This window comes from Haliotis rubra, unplaced genomic scaffold, assembly GCF_003918875.1.
Source record: "Haliotis rubra isolate DU_JTF1 unplaced genomic scaffold, ASM391887v1 Scf326, whole genome shotgun sequence".
NCBI classification, from domain to species: domain Eukaryota; kingdom Metazoa; phylum Mollusca; class Gastropoda; order Lepetellida; family Haliotidae; genus Haliotis; species Haliotis rubra.
Genome location: NW_025766998.1, coordinates 785020 through 806049, shown reverse-complemented (window position 1 = coordinate 806049; position 21030 = coordinate 785020). Strand labels below are relative to the sequence as shown.

At 38.4% G+C, this 21030-nt stretch overlaps 1 protein-coding gene across 1 annotated transcript in view; it reads right to left on the bottom strand.

The window, feature by feature from the left end:
• LOC124283964 overlaps window positions 1-21030 on the bottom strand; it is a 71468-nt gene that overhangs the window by 21244 nt on the left and 29194 nt on the right. Inside the window, 1 exon segment of the mRNA XM_046720014.1 lies at window positions 14170-14342. Coding sequence (XP_046575970.1) covers window positions 14170-14342 — 173 coding nt within the window.

Below are 21030 nucleotides of genomic sequence, written 5' to 3'. Positions count from 1 at the left end.
CCAGAAATGGGATTCACACATTGTACCCATGTGGGGACTCGAACCCAGGTCTTCAACGTGACGAGCGAATGCTTTAACCATTAGGCTACCCCACCGTCCCTTCATGTACAAAGCTATAACATCATTACAATTGTAATTCTGTTCCAGGATATTTACTGCTGCAACTTTAGGGCCAAACATCGGCCTGTCAGCAGGTCAAGTAGTCCTTGAACCACATTATTTTCCCTACTGCCCAGCCCTCCCTACAATACTAAGCCCTAAATGAACCACATTATTTTCCCTACTGCCCAGCCCTCCCTACAATACTAAGCCCTAAATGAACCACATTATTTTCCCTACTGCCCAGCCCTCCCTACAATACTAAGCCCTAAATGAACCACATTATTTTCCCTACTGCCCAGCCCTCCCTACAATACTAAGCCCTAAATGAACCACATTATTTTCCCTACTGCCAAGCCCTCCCTACAATACTAAGCCCTAAATAAACCACATTATTTTCCCTACTGCCCAGTCCTCCCTGCAATGCTAAGCCCTAAATGAAGCAAATCTAGATAACCTCAATATGAAGAATCTCCCTTCACACTGTGGCTCCTGTTTAATCTAAACGGAATTATTTGTTTCTATCAAAATTATATATATTCAGAGACGAAATATTATTCTACAGGTTAAGATAAGGCCCTGGATGTGTCCTATCCTGTTTCCTTCGAAAGGGTATGGCCAGTTTTCAGTACCCTTGCATCACTCTGCGATGGTTGACAGCAATGGATGCCTCCTAGTTGTCTGCCACTGTCAACCAAAACACCCCTTACCTTACAACGTCCATCAGTGTGCAGACAGAGCCTGAGCTTGAGGACATATTGAGACCTTTTCTGTTCCATTATGGCACTTGCATTTGGTAAAATCTCAAAATGATCCACAAATAAAACTGTTTCCCTGTGGGTTTACCCGCTACAAGGATGTTACTAAAAATAGCCTCCATAATCAAAGCCCTTTGGTCACTCAGACCAGATGACTGAAGATAACACAAGTGACTGGTTTACAGCTGACATGAGATATACATACTTCCTAATACCTCCTAGACATGTAATATTTACCATAGTTGTCTATACAAATGGCAATGTGATATTAACAAAGCAGACAAGACTGTAAGGAAGTACTATCTAACTAACAACTTATTATGGTTTAGAATTTCTGTACAAGGATCCTCTGGTTTCTGTTTCAGTTTCAGATTGGTTCCAAGTTTTGTAACTTTCCCATCACATGACCAGATGAAGCCAGTTTCAGGTCTGTGTGTGAAGGTCATATAACCAGGGGGAAATTGTTTGGTAAACGTATAATTTGGGAAGACAATTCTGGAACACTATTCGGTGATAATATTGACTGGAACACTGCTAAGGCAGTGTGAACCCTTTCTTCCTCTCCCACTTCTCTCCCTCCCTCCCTATACTACCTACCTAGTATATATTTCAGCAAGTGAGTGAGTGAATGAGAGTGGGATTTTGTGCTAGTATATATTTCAGTGAGTGAGTGAGAGTGAGTGAGTGAGTGAGTGGGGTTTTGCGCTAATATACATTTCAGTGAGTAATGGGGGTTTTGCGCAAGTATAATTTCTGTGAGTGAGTTGGGTTTTGCGCTAGTACACATTTCAGTGAGTCAGTGGAGTTTTGCTCAAGTATAATTTCTGTGAGTGAGTTGGGTTTTGCGCTAGTATACATTTCAGTGAGTAAGGGGTTTTGCGCAAGTATAATTTCAGTAAGTGAGTGAGTTGGGTTTTGCGCTAGTATACATTTCAGTGAGTAAGGGGGTTTTGCGCAAGTATAATTTCTGTGAGTGAGTGAGTTGGGTTTTGCGCTAGTATACATTTCAGTGAGTCAGTGGGGTTTTGCGCAAGTATAATTTCAGTGAGTGAGTGAGTTGGGTTTTGCGCTAGTATACATTTCAGTGAGTAAGGGGGTTTTTGCAAGTATAATTTCAGTAAGTGAGTGAGTTGGGTTTTGCGCTAGTATACATTTCAGTGAGTAAGGGGGGTTTTGCGCAAGTATAATTTCAGTAAGTGAGAGAGTTGGGTTTTGCGCTAGTATACATTTCAGTGAGTAAGGGGTGTTTTGCGCAAGTATAATTTCAGTGAGTGAGTGAGTTGGGTTTTACGCTAGTATACATTTCAGTGAGTCAGTGGGGTTTTGCACTAGTTTTGCACACTTTCAGTGAGTGAGTGAGTGTAAGTGAGTGAGTGGGTGGGGTTTTGCTCTGCTCTTAGCAATATTCCAGCAATATCACAGAGGGGGACACCAGAAATGGGCTTCATACATGGTACCTGGGCTCCAGATAATTTTTCAACATCAGGAGTACGTACTCCATATTTCTTCACTACAAGAGTACTGGAAAACCTTAAGACTACATTTAGAGTACTGAGTGGAATTTAATGGCGTATCAGTAATCTTGTGTTTCGTTTCATATATGCACAACAACATTGCTACTCTTGTGTAAACAGGTCAATAAAAAATAAACCAATATTTTTCTTCATATAAATACGTCTGTAAATGATTCTAAGACCGTACACTATTGCTGTGGAGCTCCTGCTACGTTTTCTAAATTATTTGCTACCGTATTGTGCATATGTTTTATCCGTACATACGCCGATACGGCCCTTATCTGGAGCCCTGTGGTACTATGTAGGGAATCGAACCTAGACCTTCAGTGTGATGAGTGAACACTTTAACCAACTAGCCACCCACCTCCCCAGTATATATTTCCACTATAACCACTTAATACACAGAAGGGGATTGTGAGATGATTCATCTTGAACTTGCTGAAAAATCATACGATACATTTACAGGAACAATTTATCATAGCTTTTTAACCAGTAATTATCACCTGAAACAGTTTTATTAAGCTACAATTTGATACATATTCACTACAGCAAGTGAAAGTATTAATGAGTGACCATGGGACATTATACTATAGCAGTAAAACACTGTGTGTGAGTCCCTGTTAATCAGGACACCTGACATTGTGGACACATGCTGTTGGATAAGTCCACCACTAAACATTCTTGGTTTAACACTGCTCTCAGCTATATACCTAATTGTGACTGAATTAGGCATACAGTACAACCAAGCTTTTACTTATAGATAGACAGAAGTTGGACACATGAAATCGGACAAATTAAAGTTTGACACATCAAAGTTTGACACAACAGTGTTTGACACATCAAAGTTTGACACAACAATGTTTGATTGCATGTTGTTGTTTCTTTCCCATTTCTTGTCAAACATTTTGGGGGAAACATAAAAATATATACAAAATTACAATATATTTATTTTGGTATTTTTTTTCAACCTACCAACCTATTTTAAGCCCAAATTTCCAAAAAATAAGAAAAAGAAACAAAATGATCTGGCCTAAAGAATCCTGCATCTTAGTACTGTATGAGACTCAGTGCACAGCTGGAAGTGAGTCACTGAATCAGTGAGTCATTACATACATGGTGTCCGACCTCATTGTCTCAGTGATTGTTGACGACAGATCAACTGACAGCTGAATGAAATCATGTAGTCTTTGTTAAGGCCAAATCAAGTTACTGTTTTGTTAAACTACAGATTTCTGTTAAAGTTTCTCAAATGTGGAAGCCCCAAAATAAGTTGTAAAGAAAAACAAACCTACCAATAGGTTTCAGATATCCCTTTTCAGAAATAATTACTGCAGTTGTGAAGAAAAAGGATTAATATGTTTTATTACTCACCCGTTGAAGATATCACTGTTTAATAATTTTACAATGTTATTACACACTCGTGAATGGTATTGGTAACTAACTTGCTTTCTCTCGTTAGATACCAAACCATTCACTCGTTTCATAAATATGGTATTACACGGGACATCGTTTAGTATTCTCTATTACTTACACAGGACTTTTTTCAAACAGGACTGTTAAATGAAAGGCTGATTGTATACATTTTCTAAAACAGATCTCTTTATATATGTTTGAATAAACTACCTTCAAGTTGGACAGGAGCATCAGAAATAACAAACATTAATTTATACAGTCTAAAATATGTGCAATATGCCACAAGTTAAGGAGCATCAGAATTAACACAAAAATTAACCATCAGAGTTTCAGATTTGTCCTACATTCTTCAGTTGAAGGGAAGATGCCAAAGCTCTGCACATGGCTGTTATAAACAGTGCCTATATCAAAAGCAAGTAAATATTTGATGAAGCTCCACACAGCATCAGTGCTTATTGATGACAGCCAATCCATGGCAGAGTGCCTTCCACTCACTGAGTTGCTTCTGGGTGAGTCCATTACACCTTCAGGGGGAGCAAGGTGGTGAACATCTGTCAAGTGTATTACTGCAAGTCAGCTAAATCAAACTCCCAACAAAGGGAATATGATGAAATGCACTATCTCAACACAGAAATGTACATAAATTGCTAAAAAAAATTGCGGTTCAATATCTATAATGCATTTCACTAACATTAGCTTATTCTGTTTCACTTGGGTTTTAAAAACACGAACAATTATTTCTTCAAACATAATGGGGATTTCTGTCCAATATTGGTGATTTATGACTATTCATAACATTAAATTATCCCTTGAAAAATAACACAACAGATGGACCCATTCACTATACAATAGTTGTCTGAGAATTAATATATTCAATCTTAATAGATCAACAGCTTCAGTCAGCAAGAGTTGGTGTCAGCATTATTTGTTGTATTTTCCTACAACTAACCCATAATGCCACTATATTGTCACATTTACAATTAACACCTGTAAAAATATATCACCTAATAGTCATTTCCATGTTTGGTTGAACAACACAACAAAAAGAGTCATTGTAGGCCATGTTTTCCATATTTTCCACTCAGGTATGATATCATTTCTACATAAATGTTGAGAATAAATACTGTTTTTTTCAATCTGATATCAAAGCTGTTTCAAAATGAAACATCAATGCCATGAATATTATTGTATCTTAGAAGCAAGCAATAATTTCATTATTCTCGAAAAGTGAAAACAAGTCAAATGGGGTTAACAATGAGAATTGATGTGTACTAGCGTTTTTCTCCCAAGCTAGAAACCCTGCATTTTCCACAAAACTACTGTTTCGAACACCTACATAAAATTAAAGGGACAATATTGCCATACCCTGATCTAGAAATGGGTTGGTTTGTACAGTCTGAACTTGTAGGCTTGAAGGTACAATCGAACCTCACTTATCCAGACACTTGCATTCACTGGACATTGTATACTGTAAAATGAGGGAGAGTGCACCATCTCCTTCAGAAACAAATACTTAGCAATTATACATTTCTGGTCGCAATTACAGGTATCCATTACAAACAAAATTAAAAAAACAACTAAAACCAGCATATTGAGTTTACCTTTCATATATTTTACTGAGATAGTATAACATGTGTTCTGCCTACCGATCTTAATGACTGTGCTGTTATGATACAAAATAAACTAGTTTCTAAACATTCATTGATTTCTGGTGTCCCCTGCTGTGATATTGCAGGAATAAACTAGCGTAAAACCATACTCACTCACTCACTCACACATTTGTTATTATATAGGTGATCAGGCCCCGATTTCTCGAAACAAACTTAAGTCTGAGTTTTTCCTCAAATTTGAGAAAACGCAGGAAATGCATTTTCCAGAATAAACTGAAATCAATATTAAACTCAAACTTAGTAGACAATTTGAGTTTGGTGGATAGATTACTTAAGTTGTTTGGGCTCTTTTATTTAAAAATGCAGTTGAGTTAAAAATTCAGCTGTTTCAAATTGTCAAACTCAGTTTGAAATTTGAGAAAAACTTAAGTTGTTTTACTAAAAGTAGAAGACTAACAATTGTGTGACTAAATATTCTTTCAACAAAACTACAGTTAACAAATGGATATCAACATGTCCCAAACTGCAGTCTATCTTGTCCAAAGAACTGTAACCACATTGTGTTGCGAGCTCCACAAGCTCCACGGTCCTAGCTGTTGAATGTCAGAGCAGGGATGTGTATCATTGTTCTAATGTCAGTGATATCATAGAGGCAAAGATCACACGTGATGCTGGCAACGTGTGTTATACAATGTGTGTCAAGTAAAACACCATCCCGGTAATTACCTCCCTTACAACTACATCAACAGTTGGATCCTAACAGCTTCAAGAGCTGGGACTCGCTCAACACAAGAACTTGGCTTTACATTCTGACACAGACTTCCTGCAGTTGAAGTGGTTCTGTGAAATGGAACCCTGGCTTACTGTTATGTTACTCCCTTTAACCAAAAGCCTAAACCAAATAAACAAATTGCTGAAGTGAGATAAGATTTACACTCAGGAAACATTTACACACAATATTTCGTGGACATTCATTCCTAAAGGGAGATAACTCTTCAGCTTGTACGTGACAGAAAGTTATAAGCACATTTCTTACATGTTCTCCTCCTATGAAAACATACTTTTCAACAATCTCATAAAATGTGTTTATATTCTGCTTCTTGTCCTTGTATTGTTTTATGACTTTGGTGGAATATATCTGTAAAAACCAAGTACAGAGCTAATATAAATACATTTCATCATGTTCATAGGCACTATTTTAATAAACGCATCAGAAAGTTCTTCCTACAGTGAACAATAGCCTTACCACCATTTAGAGTTATACTATAGTATGTTATACCATACCATACAGCATTGTACAATACTGTACTGTACTATACTTGAGGGTCATTTAGAGTTATACTATACTATGCTATATCATACCATACAGCATTGTACAAACTTTTCAAAATTGTTAATACTGCTTGCAAATTTTCTGGAGTGTCATTCAAGTATATTCCCTTTATCTCTGAGCGCCAGATTGTCACAAAGGCAGCTAAAATTAGATTTGATAGTTGATATATTTGATCTCACCATTTTGAACTACTTCCTTCTGGACGCTGCTGTCGATTACCTTCCCTCAAAACAAACAGAGCTCGATAGTCTTTCATACCATCAAGTATTCGTGAATGCAACAAATATTTTGAATCACCATCATGTGATTAGAACTAGAATTATTCAGCCTCTTTACCTATGTGGTTAATTGAATTATATCATGTCAGTTTTATTTGTAAATAGCATTCGTTTTGAGCATGTAATTATTGTGTATATTTTTGTGAACTGTGTATATATTCATTTTGAGACAGTTTGAATGTATAAGAATTTCCTCCGGGATAATAAAGTTATATCTTATCTTAATATTAGACGTTAACAGCTGCTTGTGCTTAGCACATGGCTGACAGTCTGTCAACGTCAAAAAATTCGAGTTATCTCCCCTTTTCGAGTCCTCGAGTCCTTGAAAATGGACTCGAGTCCAGCTGAACCCGACTCATCCTGGAGTACCCGTGGAAACCCTACTGTACTGTACTATATTATACTTGAGGGTCATGCTGAGCTATAATATTCACTGTGATAGTATTGCCTTATGCCATTCTGTACTGCAGTAAGCAATGCTATACTAAACTATACTATACTGTACTAAACATAAAGATTGATAAACAATCAATCCAAATGAACTAAATAAACTTTATGGGAGAATATTCTATTATTAACTCAGAACCAAATAATCCATAACATTAACCAAACTGTGACTTTAAACATAACGACACTTTATAATTTTGTATCAGCTAAACACTTCTGTAATTCCTACAGTGCGAGTGTTGTGAGACCAGATACAATTGCCCCTCTGGGGTCCTACCATCCTTCGTTCAATGAATACTAAACAAAATCCTCATTTCTCACTCCTTCCAAATCGTACTTCAAGGTCATTAACAAACAAGAAGATTTGGTTAGTTCAGTCACATCAGAAAGCAATTTATTTCTCTATCTCTTACTACCAGGGAATGACCCAATTACGAAAACTGGCAGGAAAATGTCTCAACGTAATGATTCCCACATTAACTGTCATAAGTGTCTGACAAACAACTGCCTCTTTGCATCTATAGAAAGACTCAGAAATATTGACTAGTTCTCCTGGCTAAACTTTCCCTGACTGTCCTATGGAGGAAGAACGCACTCGTGGTATAGCTGAACCATTAACCACCAATAATTGGGTCAATGCTCATAAACATAAATACAACACAAGCCCCAAGCCATTATAGAAATATCAGTACAGTGGTTTGACACAGTAGATCACCATTATGTAACCGTGACAACCACTGTTTCTTACAATGATTACATGATACTAGTTTTTGTCCTTGCCATATTTCACCTAAATAATATGACACATCTCTAATAAACCTCCTTATCATAGAAAAACTGGAAGCTTTACTTACATGATTGTACAAGGGACTCCATACATTGTTGATGATCACAATAAACTTACATAATGACTGTACACACTGCTTATGTTCCCAATTCTGTCTATGCACACATATTCCTTCTGAATTTTATATGTTTGAGTAAAGATATAGCTTCAGCCTCTTCACTGTATGCTTGATCAGATCATTGTATATGTTTATCTGAAACCTTTTGGCCAGCTAGAAAAACAATTCAAGATTGGACATTTTGTACCAACCTTGAGGCTTATAGATCTGTGTGTTGGATACCAGGATAGTAAAACTGGACCCTTCCTGGCCAAGCTGATAAGACATACACAACATGTCAGTAGATGACATTCTCCTCCGGAAATGAACCAGGAACTGGCTACACATTACTCTGACAACAAGCTGTCATGATTAATGCTTCTTGCAGACAGGTAGAAGAGTTTTCAGTCAGCCAATCACCTTGTCGCCAGAGCTTGTGCTGAGTGTGTGATACGACATGCATGTCCCACTCTCAGACAGATGGAAACATAGCACCTGTGTGGCACTGGTCCACAGAAACACACCCACCAACGCTGTGTGCATATAGTGTACTGTTGAAAACAGGAGAACCAGATGAAATAAAGGAAGAAAATAGATTTTTCTGTCACGTATATCTTCGTATATTTCTAAAATTACATCCCATTTTATGCACGTAGAATTGAATAATTCTATTATTTTTACCCAAATACAATTTAAATTTAAGTCAATTTAATCAGATTTGAATATGATAACATGAGTGTGGACTTAAGATGTTGGGAGATGTTGTCATGAAAATAGTATTCAATATCAGCATGGAGCTGACAGGTTAAAGCTGTTTTTACATATTTCCATAAGTAGTAGTTATTCGGTCTTTGATAATGGTAGTACTATATAAGTATACTTTCAAAGCTTGAATACCATAAATATATAAAACAAACAGAATTGTGCAATAATAATAATCCATGAAACACTTGTACATGACGTGTGACTTTTAAGATCCAATCTGACCTCTAACCATCATCACCTCTGTCTGACCATGGTTGCGTGTATCCTAACATGTATAGGCGTCTGGTGATAATTGTGCACACCCAACGTGTAAAGGTTATTCAATGTAAGCTGTGAATTACCTCAACATAGATAATTCCTTCAGTACAGGAGAGTTCTATTTTTACCCCAGAAACATGAGTGAATGTTCAGGCAGTCTGGCCATCCCATCATGCACCTGGATGGTTTAGGTTCGGAAGTGGCTCTGGCAGATTTGATAGACTGATATCACAGCCTACACCATATGGTAACTGTCATAATAAAAGATGGAGAATAATATATGATTGTGGGCAAATATTGGCTGAAATGTGAATGGAATCCAGTGTACACAGAGGTGACCTTCACACCATAACAACTCCCGCACTGAAGAGTTACTTTTCCCTGTAGCAGGAAACCAGAGCTAAAATTAGTAAAATTCCTATAATATCTATCGATAATCGGTGATAATTTTCCCCATTTTTAATAAACCATTCATGCAGGAAGAGTAAGACTATTTGGTGTCAATTTCTACCCATAGGGAGATCTGAACCCAAGTTTTCTACACAATATGAACTTGCTTAATGTCCACCGTTAATAGGCAGGTAACTGGATCAGTGTAAACTAGAATTGAATTCTCAGCTTCCTTTATTTGACCAGTATTTAACCAAAGCTACTCATGAGGCCCTGAAGGTTGTCAGTCAAAATACCACTTCATCCTACCCACCTTGGCAAACACTTTAACCACTGGACTAACTCACGGTCTAGTGCTGTAAACAAACATAATTGATGAACTTTCTGACCATTGCATCAACGAATCCAATGTAGGCGATTCTAAGTTGTAGATGAATTAATCAACTCAAAGGTAGTTCAAAATACAACATCCACCATGAGGCTGTCTCAGTAATGGTGGGTAACTTTAAGACGACCTGACATAGTCGGTGGATGGTAGACAAGTGGTAGGCTAATGCTTAGTTTCTGTATATATATTATTGATAGTAACAAATAATCCCATTTAAACGTAAAAGGAGCCCCAGTGAGGTGGGAGACTCAGCCTGAACCTGAGGAAATCTAGACTTGCTTCATTTAGGGCTTTAACATTGCAGGAAGGGCTAGGCAGTAGAGAAATTAATGTGGTTCTTGGACTATGAGACAGACTAGACTAGTGGTTAAAGCGGTTGTTTGTAAAGCTGAAGGTTTGATTCCCCACATGGTTACAATGTGTGAAGACTATTTCTGGTTTCCCCTCCTGTGTTACTGCTGGAGTAACACCCAATGTTATTTCGACATACTTCTAGTGAACACAGAGTTGAAATGGATTTTCTCATCTTTATCCTCCCAATGCACTTCGGATTAAGCAAGTGATGGTTCCAGCATCCGTACCAAACAGTTCCACTGGGAGAACAAAGAAGCTGAAATCCACCACTTAATTCCTTTTGCCATATATTTCTTGTACACAAAATGAACCTGGTTTGTTTCTCAAAGAATCCAGCTGGGTTTTTTTATCTCCTTGTTAAAAGGTGTGAAAAATCTGAAATCAATTCTCCTGTTCCCCTGACAGTTTGAGAAGATCTTCAGAAACAAGGATACAACATGACTTGTCGCAATCTAGTTATTGGGTAGTACTGTCATCCTGTGCACAGTACACTAGCCAAAATATTTTATCAGGTAGCACTGCCTTCTGATGTTACAGTACACTTGCCACAATGTTTTATCAGGTAGTACTGCCTTCTGATGTTAAAATACACTTGCCACAATGTTTTATCAGGTATTACAGCCAAGCAAGATATATGGATGTCAACTTCTTTATTGTGAATAGCCAGGTACTATTCACAATAAAGAAGTTGACATCCATATATCTTGCTTTTCTTATGCATTCCACTTCTAAATGCCCTTCAAAGATTTGAGGTAGTACAACCTTCTTATGTTACAGTATACTTGCCACAAAGCCCTCTATCAGGTATTCTAAGATGCCCCCGGTGAAAGATCAAAGGCGCCGACAGTACTTTATCAGACGATAATGTGCACTTTTTGCATTACGTCACAATGTACTGGCATCACTGCGCCATTCTGCGCGCGTCCTCGTACTTTAACTATAATAGTTCAGGGAGAAAGTGTGCTTTATTACACTATACATGGTGATAGAGTAAACAGTATTTCTTAAGTACAGCATTCTGATGTTACAGTACACTTGCCAGAAAGCCCTCTATCAGGTAGTTCTCCCTTCAGATGAAGCAATACACATGACTGGGCTCCTGTCTACCTAAACTAACAGCCCTGCAGCGGCAGATTTGTTACATTCTGGCATTGGACAACCCTAAACAAACCATTCATTGGCCCTCAGTATCTAATGAAAACAAATAGTGGAAAATGTGAGGTTTGTTTATGAAGTCAAGTTCTTCTGATACAATTTACACCTGCATGGCTAGTCTGTACTGCATGACCGGCCGTTGTAATTGTTTTCAGTTGGATCCATGACATCATGTATGTTTACATTTGTAGTTCACTACCTCTTTTTTTGAACTTATAAAATGTATGTCAAGAACAATAGCATTGGAAAAAGGACCCATAGTTGGATTTGGTACAGATACTTATCATTAATTTTTGGTTGCAACAGTTGAACCAGTTCATGAATTTACTGCAGTCCCATTATCTAGTAGTACTGCCTTCAAATGTAGCAGAACACTTCCCAGAATTTCATTTTCTGATAGTACAGCCTTCTGACAAAGCAGTACACAATTCTGCAATCAGGTAGTATTGCCTGTTGATGAAGCAGGCTACTTGCTCAACTCAACATTTTTATGGTTCAGTTGCCATTTTTCAAAGCATGTCTTTGCATCATTAAATCCAAAATATTCAACAGAATATCGAACAGTTTATGAAAATGATAGCCTTTCAGGGGGAAATAGTGCAGTGAATTATCGTAATTGTCATCATTTGTGGTTTTATTTTACCCGAAAACCTCAGATCTTGAATTGTTTAGCATACACAAGAGCCCCCATCAAAATCACTTCAGCTAAACAGGCTACCAGCTGCCGATGTATAAACCAACGAGGTCAGACTAAAAGCAGGCAAGTTTTATCAATAATAGACATAAGCAGTTTCCATTACGTGAGGTAAATACTCATTACATGGTTTGACAGTGCAACATTTTCTATTATACTGGAAGATGAAGGTATTCACATTAAGATTATCAAGTAGAACAGCCTTCTGATGTTACATTACACTTGCCACAATCTTTATCAGGTAGTACAGCCTTCTGATGTGACAGTACACTTGCCACAATCTTTATCAGGTAGTACAGCCTTCTGATGTTACAGTACACTTGCCACAATCTTGTATCAGGTAGTACAGCCTTCTGATGTTACAGTACACTTGCCACAATCTTGTATCAGGTAGTACAGCCTTCTGATGTTACAGTACACTTGCCACAATCTTGTATCAGGTAGTACAGCCTTCTGATGTTACAGTACACTTGCCACAATCTTGTATCAGGTAGTACAGCCTTCTGATGTTACAGTACACTTGCCACAATCTTGTATCAGGTAGTACAGCCTTCTGATGTTACAGTACACTTGTCACACTCTTTTATCAGGTAGTACAGCCTTCTAATGTTACAGTACACTTGCCACAATCTTTTATCAGGTAGTACAGCCTTCTGATGTGACAGTACACTTGCCACAATCTTGTATCAGGTAGTACAGCCTTCTGATGTTACAGTACACTTGCCACAATCTTGTATCAGGTAGTACAGCCTTCTGATGTTACAGTACACTTGCCACAATGTTGTATCAGGTAGTACAGCCTTCTGATGATGACAGTACACTTGCCACAATCTTGTATCAGGTAGTACAGCCTTCTGATGTTACAGTACACTTGCCACAATCTTGTATCAGGTAGTACAGCCTTCTGATGTTACAGTACACTTGCCACAATCTTGTATCAGGTAGTACAGCCTTCTGATGTGACAGTACACTTGCCACAATCTTGTATCAGGTAGTACAGCCTTCTGATGTTACAGTACACTTGCCACAATCTTTTATCAGGTAGTACAGCCTTCTAATGTTACAGTACACTAGGAACAATCTCTCTATAAGGTAGTCGAAATGACTGCTGGTTGAAGATTTGGAATCAGATTCTCCATGGAAGATGCAGGTTTTGATGAAACTATCAGGTGCTGGCATATCAAGGTCAAACTTTTACCAAATAGAGATAGAACATTTCTCTTCCATTTCATTACCTACCACTGCTACAGATACTTACAGGTTATCCTCTACCAAACCAGAATCCGTAGTTTAACAAACACTTTTCGTAGGGAGCCTTCAGTGCAGGCAGATTCATCTGACAGCTGTGATTGGATGATATTGTGTAAGATTTGTGTATTGTAAGACTTCCGCCTGTATTCCCCCTAAATTTTAACGATGAGGAAAAATTCCTTCGAGTGGCAATTTTAGAAGTCGGATATGTCTTTCAGTATTTTCAGATACAATTAACCTTATCAGATGAGGAATATATATTCAGGTGATATGATTTGACTAGAATGAAATTTATGGGGGGTATACAGGCGGAAGTCTTTCCTTTGTATTTTTTAAATGTACATCCTTCCAGTGATAAAAACTGATCATATTGTCAACAAGTTTCATTCTGAGTTATCTCCCTTCCTCAGAAACTCAAGACATTTGTATGAATATTCCCCTCAGCTGTCTGAAATTAACAATAGTAGGCCACTATCTGAACTGTAGACAAGTTTGCGGAAGAGGAATGTGGCTGATTGCATGCCCCACTAGACATGCCCACGAGGTATGTGATGCCGGACTGACTTGGTGATACTCACTGTATAGAAGCAGCAGTCATCTTCCTGGTATATGTTCTGTGAGGTTGTTGTGTTGTTGTCGGAGCCCTGCCTGCTGAAGATGGGGCGGATGTAGTTGTAGTATAACTTGTAGACCAACAGTGACCCCAGGCCGACCCCAATGCCAAGGACACACACAACTCCGGCTGCCTTGGCTGAAACACAGGACACAATGTGATCACCTTGCACACAGATCGTACACATAAGCCCTTAAATTACCTTCTTGTGTAATGGACACTGTAACCAAAAATCATCATAATAGTCTTCGTTGGGTTAGAGCAGCACGCAGACCAGAAATGGGCTTTACACACTGTACCCACATAAAGAATCAAACCCAGACCTTCGGGACGATGAGCCAATGCCTTTACCACTTGACTACCCAACTACCCAGTCATTACTTATTGGCCATCTATGACGAGCCTGTCTTACACAGACATCAATCTAGAAACAGCTTAAAGCAAACAGATTGAGCTACAGAACCGTCCTATATATAAGCATAAAACATATTTACCACAATATAAGCACCATGTGCTACACCATGTCATCATGGTATGCTTGTACCCACATCCTACTGAGGAATCCTACCCTGATACGTTACTAGATTCTTCCTGGTCACCGCAGTATGAAATGTCTACGTTGACAAGCAATTGTTCATGAAACAACTAACAGCTTATGTAACTGATATACAAAAAGTTTAGAGTATCAGGTTGTCTTCCTGTAACTTGATTGTTCTGACCTCTATTTCTAATGTTGAGATCTGCATGGATCATTTTAACAGCTCCAGTATCAACAGTATTAGTTGCAGCTGTAGTAGAAGTTTGTTTGTTTGTTGATAAACATCATTATTCCATATAATATCAGTTGCAGGGGAAGTAGTAGCAGTGGGTAGTTGTAGTAGTGGTTGTAGTAGCAGCAGAAGTAGTAGTATTAACAGTGGTTAAGTAGAGGTTGTAGAAGAACACCATAACTGTATACAGTATACCATCAGCTCACATATAACACACGATTCCACATACAACTCAAATATGAGCTTGCATACAACACATGGGAACTTGTATACAACACATGGGAACTTGTATACAACACATGGGAACTTGTATACAACACATGGGAACTTGTATACAACACATGGGAACTTGTATACAACACATGGGAACTTGCATACAACACATGGGAACTTGTATACATCACATGGGAACTATGACATGTGAACTTGTATACAACACATGGGAACTTGTAACAACACATGGGAACTTTGCATACAACACATGGGAACTTTTATACAACACATGGGAACTTGTATACAACACATGGGAATGATATATATGTTTTTGGGAACTTGAACTTGTATACAACACATGGGAACTTGTATACAACACATGGGAACTATACAACATGGGAACTTGTATACAACACATGGGAACTTGCATACAACACATGGGAACTTGCATACAACACATGTTGTATTAATGGGAACTTGTATACAACACATAATACTTGGGAACTTGTATACAACACATGGAATAATGCATGGGAACTCAACTCATACACACACATGAACAACATATAACACATGGGAACTCCACATACAACACATGGGAACTTGCATACAAAACATGGGAACTTGTATACAACACATGGGAACTTGTATACAACACATGGGAACTTGTATACAACACATGGGAACTTGTATACAACACATGGGAACTTGTATACAACACATGAACTTGTATACAACATACATGAACTTGTATACAACACATGGGAACTTGTATACAACACACATGAACTCATATTTCACACCCATTAACTACACATCCTCTGGAACATCTCCCCCAGTGAGATCCCATCCACCTTGGTGCCAAGCAGCTGAGAGTTGCTAGGATATATACCACTTATACCACACCTGCAAGTGTGTCAATCTGGTACCAGATGCTATAAACAACATGTTATTGACAACCTCCAGCTGATATTGACATTAACAGCCACTTCATGTCATAGGCAACATGCACTGATAATCACATAAATGGATTATATCAATAAACATGCAACACAGACTCCAATTTATTTTTGTTAGGGCGAAATATCAATGATACTGGATGAGAAAATTGCTGTAGAAAACACAATGGTGAGGACAGCAGAGACTCCCATCAATACCTGTTCAGTGTGTTATGGCCTGAGAACAAATTTAGTTTCTGGTGTGTTTTTTATTTTATAGAAAACAACATCTTAACATCATTACAACAACAGATCTACAGGAACCTTTGTTAATTATTCATAAAGATGTGACAGAAATAAACTGAAAACATTTCAGATCAAAGTAAATCTTTTTCTAACAGTACAGATAACATACATTTCTCATGTCCAAAAATCCAGAATCGTGACAGTCGCAGAAATAACGACACATGTTCCAACTAAAGTAACATATTATCAGTTGTCTTTCAGTGGCATTTAGAAGTTGTACATTGATGTCCAAGATATTTTTATGGATTAAACTTCTTTTTAATTTCTCTCCACGATCAGTTTTTGAGACCATTCCAGGTCCCTTCATCAGGTGAAAGATGAAGGGACCTGGAATAATCTCAAACGTCGTGAGAGAAATTAAAAAGAAGTTTAATCCATAAAAATATCTTGGATCTTATCAGTTGTTGTATCTAATGAATCATAGTGAGAATTATTTTTATAATGTTAGTTGTGCCACCAGGGCACATTGAAAGTATTTCACCCATGCCATTTCAATATTTTCTGTGCCATGGCATGCAAATTGGGCACTAATTTGATCCCTGTTGTCAGTTGTTGCTTCATGAATATATAGGACCTGTTAGTCTTGTGAGGCGCTACTTCTGGTACTAAGTTGATTCCTGGCTTCCTTTACGTGCGTTAACTTGCAATATGCGAGACGGGCCCTGCTAATAATACTTCCGGTACCAGATTTTCGGTGACAAGCGTATATTCAAGAACCAGTTCTGGTTTCAACTGCACGACCACCATATATGACTTTACAAGACTGGACCAAGTGTACAGCTTGGCTGTCACACCTGTCGACAGTCATAATAGTTGGCTAATTTGGGGATGGTTAGATCGGAAATTTGTTATTCCTGCAAGGATTATTGGTTCCTTATTGTCAACTGACAACCACAAGATCATTCGAAAAGGTATAAAACGTTGTTTGTCACCAGAAGTCCTAAACAATGCAAGGTCTTGCGAAGTGCCCTGACCTACTTGCGGTCCCTATACTGTAACAATATTACAGGCAACCACAAATGTGCTATACATGGCACCATTACGAGAATCAAACTCGAGCTATGGTGTGACAACAAGCACTATAACAACTTGGCTACTCTCCTCCTAATCCTGCTAAAAGAACAAGATAGTCAAAGACTTTTAAGGGTGTTACATGTTATTGAGGGTATAATAGAAGGGACGCTTTCTAAAGTTGAAGACATTGGAACTTCTTTCTTGGATTGCTCACGCTTCAACAGAGGTGATTAAATTTTCCAGGCCATATTGGTGTTACAAGCTGACCTGAATGGTTATCGTGCTGTTGGCTTCTGCCTGAATCTAATTATTCCCCCGTCCTCCACCAAATGCTATCAGAGCCTGCAAAGTGCATCATCTTGACATATCGAGGAAAGAATCTCTTTACCAACCACCAGCCAGAAGATACCAAACTAAGGGCAACAGTTTTTTCACTTTTTACTCTATATTCAGGTGTATTGATAAAGCAAGAATCTTGTTGGTAAGAGCAAACAGCCCAAGCTGTATATTCTAGCACTGTAATCAATACTTAGATCGTCTGTAGATTATCAGAAAGTATAGCGCCAATGGACAATGGTCCCTGTATTGACTACTTTATTCCTGCTCCTCATTAACTAAAGGCCACAACATAGAGTTGACAATTACTGGCATGGCTGTGTGGAAGAAGTGGTTTTGGGGGAGATCGACAGCGTCGACAGTGTCGCCAAATCTGTCTGAGACGGGATCTGTTATAGCTGCAGCTTGGACAAAACACTTGACAACTTGATGCTTCCCATTAGAACGGCAACTCAACGATGCTAGTACATTGACTCATGTAACCACTGTATGTTACACCAACCAATCTGATTCCTGTTCGGTGGATATTGTTGACAATTTGTTGAGATACATGAGATAGATAAGGAACAAACTTTATGTATGAACAACTTCTTTATTCGGGAAGATGCGACGTTTCGATACAGATTCTTGTATCGTTGTCAAGCAAGAAACGCCGCATCTTCCGAATAAAGAAGTTGTACATCCATAAAGTTTGTTCCTTATCTGATTCACCAACTTCTAAACATGCCACTCAAAGAAGATACATGAGATACATGGATACATACTGTTTTAACAAAATATGTCAATATGATACTATCATCCTAATAATTCTTGACATATGTTGATGTCATCAATCACATGAAAGAGTACTGTAATTTATTAAACAATGTTCTGTTAATTTTGAACACAAACGCACATTCAAAACATATCTTTATTCAAAACTGGAAAAATTAATCTTAATCCTTTTCTTAAAAGAGGTAAAGATCGGACTCATCTGTAAACCAGGGAACATATTTCTTTAAGAGAAGATCACAACATGGATTCCAGTACATTATCAGAGGCCGATATTTGTCCAAGAACTGGAAAATAGACATAATTCTAAATATCAGCTAAATATGATCATAACTAATGTTTAGTTGCCATAGTGACTTGCAGGACAGATTGTATTTTAATAGTCATCCGTGAATGTTGGTGTTGTTTATGAAGATGTTGATTTCCGTAGTTGAAACCCTGCATTTCCTCAATGAACAAACTAATCAGTTACCATGGAAACAGACTGTGATAAATATTAATAATCAACTTTTTCAAAACAGCTGATATTAGTTATATTCCACTGAATGCACAAATGACTGGATTGTATCAAACATCACTACTCTTTCAAATAGGATCAAAGTCGTTATGATTAATTGACGGAAGGGCACGAAAAGAAAATCAATGTTTGTTATACAACAATTGGCAATGGAGTTATGGCTGATAAAAAACTGGTCTAAATACAGAAAGTCAAATGGTGGCTGCCGGCTGGATATAATTCCTGTATGTCAATACGATATGGCAAAATGGTGGTGTTGACAAGAAAGGGCCACTATGATAGATCTGCAGTCATTACCTCCCTGGGGACTAATCGGCAGGGGAGGTAATGACTGACTAACTGACTGAGTTTGGTTTTACGCCGCTTTTAGCAATATTCCAGCAACATCACGGCGGGGGGACACCAATGGGCTTCACACATTGTACCCATGTGGGGATTTGAACCCGGGTCTTCGGCGTGACGATCCAACGCTTTAACCATTAGGCTACCCAACCGCCCCAGGGGAGGTAATGAAGGTGGCGCTGTGATAGTAACCAGCCCTCAACAAACTCTACGATTATTACAACAAAGACCACATAATATCTATAGTCTCTGATTACAGGGAGGGGTATGAATTCATAACTTGGGTTGGGTTTTTTATGAAGATGAACTCCCCATCTATCGCTTGAATCCAAAGTGTACCTGTACTCAATTTGATACTGCTTAAAAGATTGTAAAGGTTACAGAATTCAAGGAGTTAATCAGCCGTATTCATTAACTTGCCAACATGACAGCATCATTCGATACAACTGTGAGCAGGGGGCATGGCACACAGATAAACCTGTTCTCTTGTTAGCTGTTTTAATGCATATGTGCAGATCAAATAGGATTCACTTTTTGTTTTATTTGATTCCTGTGCATTATATGTCCAGTGACTGGAGTTTCAAAGGGGGTTGGAACCCCATGACCTCCCCCAACCCTTCCGAGGCGGATCTGTCGCTGAGTCTACATCCTCTCTCCTTGTCCTGCCACAAGTCCTGGTGATACTGCCGTGTTGACCTACATGCAGGCGCATATCTCCATCATATTAATTATCCCGGACAGGAAGTATTATGTTGTTGCAATATGATAATGAGACATTTTACGCCTTAGAAATAATTGTCGAGCATTGCTGTTCCATTACATGGGTTTCCAGCTTGGCTCTCTGATACCACTTCGTGTTGAGCACAATTCAGTACATTTAAGCTGGAAGAGACATTCTTAAATTGCCCCTTCATGTGAAATAAAACCCAGGTCTTCAATGGGACAACTGAACCACCTAACATACTGAGAAAAACCTGAAGCCAACAAACCCATGAAATTGTAGAAGTGAGAAACATGTAGCCCATACGAAAACTCTCCATGCTGTTTCAGCTTTGGTACAAACACACCCATCTAGTAGTGAAAATAAGCAGTATTTAGCCCATTGGGGTAGAGTGAGTGAGTGAGTGAATTTAATTTTACACCGCACTCAGCAATATTCCAGCTATATGGTAGCGGTCTGTAAATAATCGAGTCTGGACCAGACAATCCAGTGATCAACAGCATGAGCATCGATCTGCGCAATTGGTAACCGATGACATGTGTCAACCAAGTCGGCGAGTCTGACCACCCGATCCTGTTAGTCACCTCTTACGACAAGCATAGTCAGCTGTTTGTGGCAAGCATGGGTTTATGAAGACCTATTTTACCCGGATCTTCACGGGTCCCATCGGGGTAGACATCATACTGTGCATTAGCTCCAGCCTAACAAACAATCTCATGGTGTGAACAAACCCACAAATATACTGAGACAAACTTGATACCAAAACCCATCTAATAGTGGGAGTAAGCAACACTTTCCAACTGGGCCAACAACCTCACTGCCAGTTCTGGTACAAACAAACCCATTATACAGAATGAGTAAGCAACACACATCCCACACATTCAGAATCAAGGGGCGG